At 40.6% G+C, this 8,529-nt stretch overlaps 1 protein-coding gene across 1 annotated transcript in view; it reads left to right on the forward strand.

Annotated features, from left to right (window-relative positions):
- capn9 (calpain 9) overlaps positions 1-8,026 on the forward strand; it is a gene marked incomplete at its 3' end in the record, with an annotated part of 30,347 nt that extends 22,321 nt beyond the window's left edge. The window contains 6 exon segments of the mRNA XM_037690013.1: positions 1,462-1,498; positions 1,577-1,657; positions 4,544-4,601; positions 4,991-5,055; positions 7,766-7,834; positions 7,948-8,026. Coding sequence (XP_037545941.1) covers positions 1,462-1,498; positions 1,577-1,657; positions 4,544-4,601; positions 4,991-5,055; positions 7,766-7,834; positions 7,948-8,026 — 389 coding nt within the window.
- Between the last annotated feature and the right edge of the window lie 503 nt (positions 8,027-8,529).

Below are 8,529 nucleotides of genomic sequence, written 5' to 3' on the forward strand. Positions count from 1 at the left end.
AGGAGAGACAGACGGGTCCACTCCAGGTGTACTTTCTAAAGGAGGAAAACATGTTAAGATAGAAATAAATACAAACTATTAATTTGTAACTATTCATTTGAAGAAATGTGGTCAGTCTGTCCTCCAGCAGTCTAAGCCTATAACAACATAACTAAGGGACAGCTCAGGAAACCAAAGTCAACCCTAACTATAGGATTTATCAAAAAGTAAAGTCTTAATCCCAGTCTTAATACTGGACAATGTGTCAGCCTCACGGACAGAAACTGGAAGATGGTTCCACAAGAGAGGAGCCTGATAACTGGAAGATCTTCCCGTTCTGCTTTTGGAAACTCTAGGAACCACAAGTAAACCTGTAGTCTGAGAGCGAAGCGCTCTGTTAGGAAAATATGGAACAATAAGATCTGTAATATAAGATGGAGCTAGGTTGTTGAGAGCTTTGTAGGTTAGAAGTAAGATTTTAAATTATATTCCAAATTTGACATTATGTTGTTTTTAAAACAATTAAAATTTCAAGTCATCTGATCTTAGAGCAGTTTACACTTTGCTTCAGTCCATTTTAAACGACCTTTGGTCCAGAAAAACAAGTATTTTTTGATGATGTTCACATGTGGCTTTTTCAGTGCATGACAGAGGTCTACTCATGTGTGGACGACTCAGTGAACTGTGTTTACAGACCGTGCTTTGTGGAAGTGTTCCCCATGTAGTGATGTCCAGAACATAATCACACCTGTTCTCAGTGCAGCGGCCTGGAGCTCACGAGCATCCAATACTGACTTTAAGACTTGTCCTTTTATATTTCTGCAGATTCTAGAAATGTCTTCATGACATAAACTGCAGGTGATGGAATATTCAAAGTCTTCACAATTTCTCATCAAGGAACATTATTTTGAAATTGTCCCAATATGTTTGGACTTAGATTTTTGCAGACTGCAAGCTCATCCCATCTTTACTTCTTAGAGATTCAGCCACTCTAAAATGTTTTTAATACCCCGTCTTACTGGTTACTGTAAGTCTTACTGGTTAATACCAGGTTACTGATCTATTGCCAGTTAACCAAATTTGTTGCAAAATGCTCCTCCAGCTGTTTCTTATTCATATCACTTACTTTCATAGTTTACTTTTGTTGCCCCTGGACCAGTTTTTTAAAGACTTGTTGCTGCTTTCGAATTCAGTGTTCCCTTTTAAAAAATGGTACAGGTTTTTAGGTTAAACTCGATATACTGCCTACGCTTCTTTCAGAATAAAATATGCAAATCATTGCGTTCAGTTTTTATTTAAATTACACACAAAGTCCCAGCGTCATCAGAATTGGGGTTGTAGAAATTTAAGAAGAGATGTTTCAAAAACTCATACTTTTTCATTGGTTAATGAAGAGTTTTAGACGATTTAAAAAAAGAATTAAAGAAAATGATTTTGTTGTCTTTTCCCTTGTTTTAAGAGCTTGTGGTTTTTATCCCACAGAGAGATGGGAACCACTGTTGATGCCGACCTGCCAGATGTAAGTACATCACAGACGATGTCACCTGTCCAGTCAGGACGGCAGGTGTGTTTGTACTGATTTGGTTCTGTCCTCCAGCCGCCCAAGCCCAGCGCTCCTGAGGATGAGTCGGAGGAAGAGAAAGGTCTGAGGAGGCTGTTTGAGCAGCTCGCGGGTTCGGTAAGAAACACGATGGTTCAAATAAAACTCAGCCAGTCTAAAGAACTGTTTGTAATTCCATTTCCCATCAGCCTCAGCTCATCTTCAGCTTTAGTGCTGATTAACAATTGACAGCAATACGCAAACAACATAACTTTTGAAACAATACGCACATTTTTAGTTATTATACACTTGTCCAAGGTGGGACGAATTATGATATAGTCTCTGTTTGTTTGTACGTACATGTGCACATATGTTTGTAAAATTTCTTGTCCTGCCCATAACTTACAACAAAACTTCATACACATACAGTATTGTTACAATATATTCAACATCTGGAGCAGGGAGAGGAGGAACGATCGTCTTCCATTTCAGAAGGTTTATTTTACTCACATGTAAAGTACAAAGATCACAGCCCTGGACCATTGGGGGCCGAGATGGTGTAGAGGCAGCGCAGCCGGCTTGGGACCCGAAAGTCCCAGGTTCGATCCCCAGTCACTGCACATCAAGTGGCGTCTCTGGGCAGCACACCTCATCCCCAAAATGCCCCCCAGGCGCCTTCAATAGCTGCCCACTGCACCACCTGGTGGTGGATGGGTTAAATGCAGAGACTAATTTCTCCATTGTATGGAAACATACAGTGCTGATATTGTGATGACATTATTATTATTATTACCACTTCACCATGAGGCACAAACAATGGCCCCGAGTGTAAACAGAAAACCCATCTTCTTCAGAGCTCGGCCACACCTTCCAGGAGTCGTCACCACCATCGACGACTGGGAAGCCCTACTCTATCATGTGACCCAGCTCTCAACCAATAATATCTCGCCGTCTTGTTCTATAATGGGTGGGCGCGTGAATGTTGGGAGTTGTAGGCATGTAGCTGAAACTACATTTTCTTCCAGAAATGGAATCAGATCGTGTTTTAACACAATATCATTATAAATAATAAAACAGGATACATATATCTAAACATTTCATTAAGTTAATATATTATATGATGAATATATATTTCAGTATGCATCATCATAGACGGAGTGTCACACACACCCTCACCCAAGCTCCAAGATGAAGGTCACAATTATGGTCAGCTGTTATACAAGGTCTTTGTTTGTCCAGGCCATTGCCATAGACTTCTATATAAGAGTTTGTTGACGGGCATATAATGTGCCATACTCTTGTTAGGATTTTTTGGAAATTAATGGTCTTTACTGAGGTCGCAGTTTGCTGAGAGTGAGTCCAAGTTGGACTGCAGCAAGGACTTTTAATTTTAAATTAATATTCTAAATATCAGGGGTCTGCAAACTTTACGATCAAAAGAGCCATTTTTACGCCTTCGTTCACTAAACTAAAAGTGTTCAGAGTCGCAACAACATGCTACAACTGTGGTTATCAACTGGTGGCCCATGGGCCACTGTAGGTTTGTTGGAGGGGCCTTTTGTGGCCACTAGGGGTGACATTATAAGGCTAAAAATATCTAATGATTTTTACCATACCATACCATTTTATTTATTGAGCACTTAAAACAGCGACAAGGCCAACCAAAGTGCTGTACAGACAGAACAACAGGCAACACACAAAGCAAAATACAAAATGAGGTAAATCAGAATATAGACAAAAAAACGATGCAGATAATGACGACAAACCAGTGTGGAACATACAGGTTCAAAACACAGATAATCTGGTGTTGAAAGCTACTGAATAGTAGTGAGTTTTTAAACGGGACTTGAATACCGAGAGGGAGGGGGCCTGTCTGACAAGCAGAGGTAACTCATTCCAAAGTCTTGGTCCTGCTACAGAGAAGGACCTGTCACCTCTGCACTTAAGACGAGTTCCTGGAACTGTGATGAGCAACTGGTCCGCTGACCTCAGGGAACGTGGTGGGCCATACGGTTGTAGCAGATCAGAGAGATGGGGGGGGGATTGTTCAGTGATTTGTAGATATACATGAGTATTTTGAACTGGATTCAAAAGTGAACCGGTAATCTGTGCAGTGAGGCCAAAACTGGTGTAATGTGCTCTCTTTTGCCTGTACTGGTTAAAAATCGGGCTGCTGCTTTTCAACATTTATTGATATTTTTACAACTTATGACAAATGAAAGGACCAGATTCTTGGGGCGAGGGGCTAATTTCTTTAATTAATAAAAACTATAAACTATGCAGACCTATGTATTTTTTTTAATTGTCAAAAATTAAGTATAGAGATAAAGCATAAAGTTAAAGTGAGTATGTTTTACTCCTTGTACTTGTTCCAGTATTCACATATTTGCAAAATAAATTACAGTAAAACTGCTAAAAGTAGTACTTTATTGTTGTTCGTATAACCAATAAAATTCAGTTTTTTGTTAGTTTTGGTTAAAGCTTGAAAGAGTCGCTGCAGAGGGACCAAAGAGCCGCTTGTGGCTCCAGAGCCGCAGGTTGCAGACCCCTGTTCTAAATTAACAGAATTTTGTTAGAGGAAGTGGTGGTGCAGAGGCTACAGAAGGTGGGCCTATGATCGGAAGATCGTCAGGTCAACTCCCGGTACCGACAACATCAAAATGTGGTGGGAAAGGTGAAGCACCCACACCTGCCTCCATCCTCATTTGCCCCACTCTGTGCCCTTGAGCAGCTGCCCTTAACCCCCACCATCTGCTCCTCCAGGCACCCTAGATGCAGCTCTCTGCTCCACACAGAGGGCTGTGGTAGCTCGGTGGTCTGTGGTTGCCTCAGGAAGAACATCTGGTATAAAAATAGTTGCCGTCTTCATGCAACTTAGTTTGCTGTGGCGATCCCTGAAAAAGAGCAGCCGAAAGAAGAAGAAAATAATAAAACAGAATTTTGTTAGATAGGTAGATGTCTGATTTTACAGAAGTATGTGCAGATTCATCTTTTGTCTTTTCTCCTACCCCCTGCTGTTTACAGGACAAGGCCATCTGTGTCATGGAGCTGCAGCAGATGCTGAACGGAGTCCTCAGCAGACGTAAGTCCACGAAAGACTAATTGTTTGGATACATCTAAAGCGGTTTATTGTCAAAGAAGTCGGGCAGACGAGGAACAAAACTGATGCACTCCCACAGACAGCTTTAATAGGGATCCCCCCCCCCCCCCGCCACCCAGTTTATAATACAATCTTGTTTGATTTAATCATAGTGCCTTTTGTTCTCGCAGTCCTCAGATCAACATTCAACACTAGTTTTTGTGATGTCTGTCAACAATACTGGGCACAAGTTAACGTGACTTCTTTCTTTATGATTCTACAGCCTCTCAAACTAAACTGAAATATGTTGGTGATAAAAGTAACTGTAACTTGTGGCTCAAACTATGTGTTTAATAAATGACCTGTCCCTTCTGTGAATACTTTGTCCTCAGGAAAAGAGATCAAATTTGACGGCCTGAGTCTCAGCACCTGTCACAGCATCATCAACCTGATGGACGTATCCTTCCTGTTATTTCAGTAGACGGACTCATTTCAGGCACGTTGACAGAACCGGCAGGAACTTCTCTGACCTCGAGTCAGAGCTGATGGGGCTCGATGGCTGAGGGGTCTCAAACCTGTGAAGTGATGAACTCATGGGAAGAGGGAAAGGTTTCCCATTTTATGTCATCAATTACATAACAGCAAGACGTTTAAACTGTCTACTTTTAGAACTTGTGTGAAAATCTGATGTTTTAGATCATATTTATTCAGAAATATAGAAAATTCTAAAGGCTTCATAAACTTCCAAGCACCACTGTACATGTTATACCCATTGTTATATTGTGTTTGTGGTGTTGTGTAGCTACTTATAGACGCAAACAAATTAGACAAAAACATGGTACACTTAATGTTATATATATTTTGTTGCACAACATTTTGAGGCAATCTGTACAGTCAAGTGATGTCTGTAACACTTTGACACTTCTGTACCTGTCCTCAGGTGATTTTGTCCACTCCTCATGTGCAAACTGCTCCTGCTGTTTCAGGTTTGAAGGGTTTCTTTTCCAGACTTCATGTTTCAGCTCCTTCCACAGACATTTAACAGGACTTAGATCAGGGATCAGAAGGCCACTTCAGAATAGTCCAATATTAGATTCTGAACCATTTCTGTGTGGTTTCAGATGTGTATTTTGGACCATTATCCTATTGGTTGACCTATGAGCTGCAAGTGAGACCAAGCTTTCTGACACCAAGTAGCACATTTCAAGCCAAAATACCTTGATGGTCTTGAGGTTTCATAGTACCATGTACAGATTCAGGACACCCTGTGTCAGATACAACACCATGATTGTGTGCAAGGGAATAAATCCCTACATCGCAGGGTCCAAAAAATAAAACCTGACATGACCCTGCTGGCTTCAATGCTCAACAACAAGTCAAGGCAGGGACACTTGGTCTAGTGCAGGGGTGCCCAATATGTCGATCATGATCTACTGGTCAATCATGATCTACTGGTCAATCACAAAGGTATTATGGGGAGATTGCATGGCATTAAAAAAAAATAGACATCAACCCATCATCCATCCTCATTATGAAACTTGTCACTTGATTGGCATACAGGGCAGCCAGTCTGAGACCTGAACTTTTCTGACACATGAGCCACCACGCATGTGCTAACAACCACACCAAAAACTAGAAAGCTACCGAGTTGCCTAGCTAGCCTCCAGTTTATTTCTTCGTGCATAAAATGAGTTGGGAGCTGGACCAGGTAAGAAGCAGAAAACCTAATATTTCCATACAGAATGGGAGGAGGACTTTTTTCACGATGTCAAATTTGAACTGCGTTTGCCTCATCTGCCAGTCTACCATTACTATTTCCAAGAAAGGAAATGTGGAGAGGCATTTTGACCGCATTATTCGGCTCCACTTATTTATGCGAGTCAGCCTTTTCCCATATGAAGATTATTAAGTCCAAATACCATTCCACCATGACTGATGATCGTTTAGAAATGTGGTTGAGGCTAGCTATCAGCAGCTACTGTCTGGACTATGCATCTCTGGCCAATTCCATTCAGTGCAAGTCATCAGAATAAGATACTGTCAAAAAATGTACAGAGTTGTATTGTGCAATATAGGTTCATGCAAAAATGTCCATGCTCAATAATCCAGGTATACAATCCAACAATTTTCAGTCAGCTCATCTGGACAGTTTTTTTTGTTGTTTTTTTGCTGAAACGTTTCACCTTCCATCCGGAAGGCTTCATCAGTCAAGGAAACACACAACACAAAACTGATTCTTCCTCCAAACAGCTTACTCCAAAGTGGAACAAACCAGTTATGTTGGTGCTAAGATGGTCTCTTTGGCACACCCCCTCCTCTGTAGCCGGCCCTCTTTCTTGTCGACAGTCATGTCAAACTGGTTCAAAAGCAAAAAAAGATTGTTGGCTTATATAATGGATTATTGAGCATGGACGTTTTTGGATTTGAACCAGTTTGACATGACTGTCGACGAGGAAGAGGGCTGGCTCCAGAGGAGAGGGCATGCCAAAGACACCATCTTAGCACCAACATAACTGGTTTGTTCCACTTTGGAGTAAGCTGTTTGGGGGAAGAATCAGTTTTGTGTTGTGTGTTTCCTTGACTGATGAAGCCTTCCGGATGGAAGGTGAAACGTTTCAGCAAAAAAAAAAGAAACTGTGCTGATGACCTGACTGAAAGTTGTTGGATAGATTCATGCAGTTACACAACATACAACATCAACATATTTTGTACAAAAAAATACTTAATATGTGTAGGTAGATCATTTTGACTTGGTCATTTTATAAGTAGCTCACATGCTGAATAAGTGTGGGCACCCCTAGTGTTATAAAAATATAAATTATTCATCACCATCTGTCTTTAAACAAATCAAATTTTAACTGATTTGTTGCAGAGGTTTCACTAAATCTGCTCTCACCAAATCAAATGTTACGCAGAAACTTTTTGTTGTAGAATTTTTACAGTAACATCAGTTTGCTGCAGGTGATGTTGATGTGTGAGTTTGTTCATGTCTTTAGGATTTCAGGCTCTTATATCAACAAGAAAAACTTGGAAAAAGATGGCACCGTGACTCTTTTGCTGTGTTTACTCATGTATGAGATAAAAAGATACATTGGTTTTGAAATACAAAGTTTTTCTTCTCCAAGGTGTACATATTTTTTACAGTTTTTCTTAACACAGTAAACCAGGTGGACAACACTGGGAAGCTGGAGTTTCAAGAGTTTAAGGTGTTCTGGGAGAAGATGAAGAAGTGGATTGTGGGTATTGTTTGATGTGGTTAGGTTGTGAATTAATGGTAGTGGTGAAAGTTTGGGGAGTACAGACCTGCAGCATATCCTCCAGGATAATTAAAACAAACTCCTTGTTTCAGATGCTCTTCCTGGCTTTTGACACGGATCGATCAGGGAAGATGTCGTCATACGAGCTGCGCAACGCTCTCAAAGCCACAGGTCAGTAAAGTGACGCTCGCTCCAGCCCATCCTGTTGCCTCATTCATTTTTGAACCCAGTGGAACGTTCACTGGCAGACATTTTACATTTGATAACATTTATGTTTTTATTTTCTTATATCTGGACATTGATTTGGTATTTTTATTTTTGTATGTTTCTCAAAAGCAATGCTTTGATTCTGACAAAAGGAATAATTTCATTACTGTTTGTTATCCTTGAACATCTGTTCAAGGATTAAAATTGGGTTAAAAATGGGTTAAAATTAAATCTCAGGAAGTCCAACATTTTACTGACCACATCAACTCTGTGGATAAATACATCAAGTTCACACGAGAAGATGTAAAAAATGGCAAGTTGGCTTTCTTGGACCGTGAGGTCTCAGTCTCTGATAGAGGACATTTGCAAACCGAGGTGTACCGCAAACCCACCCACACAGACCAGTATTTGCAGTTTGACTCCCATCACCCTTTGGAGCACAAGTTAGGAGTCATCAGGACTCTGTA

The sequence above is a fragment of the Nematolebias whitei genome, chromosome 16 (genome assembly GCF_014905685.2).
Source record: "Nematolebias whitei isolate Nwh7 chromosome 16, NemWhi1, whole genome shotgun sequence".
Lineage (NCBI taxonomy): Eukaryota > Metazoa > Chordata > Actinopteri > Cyprinodontiformes > Rivulidae > Nematolebias > Nematolebias whitei.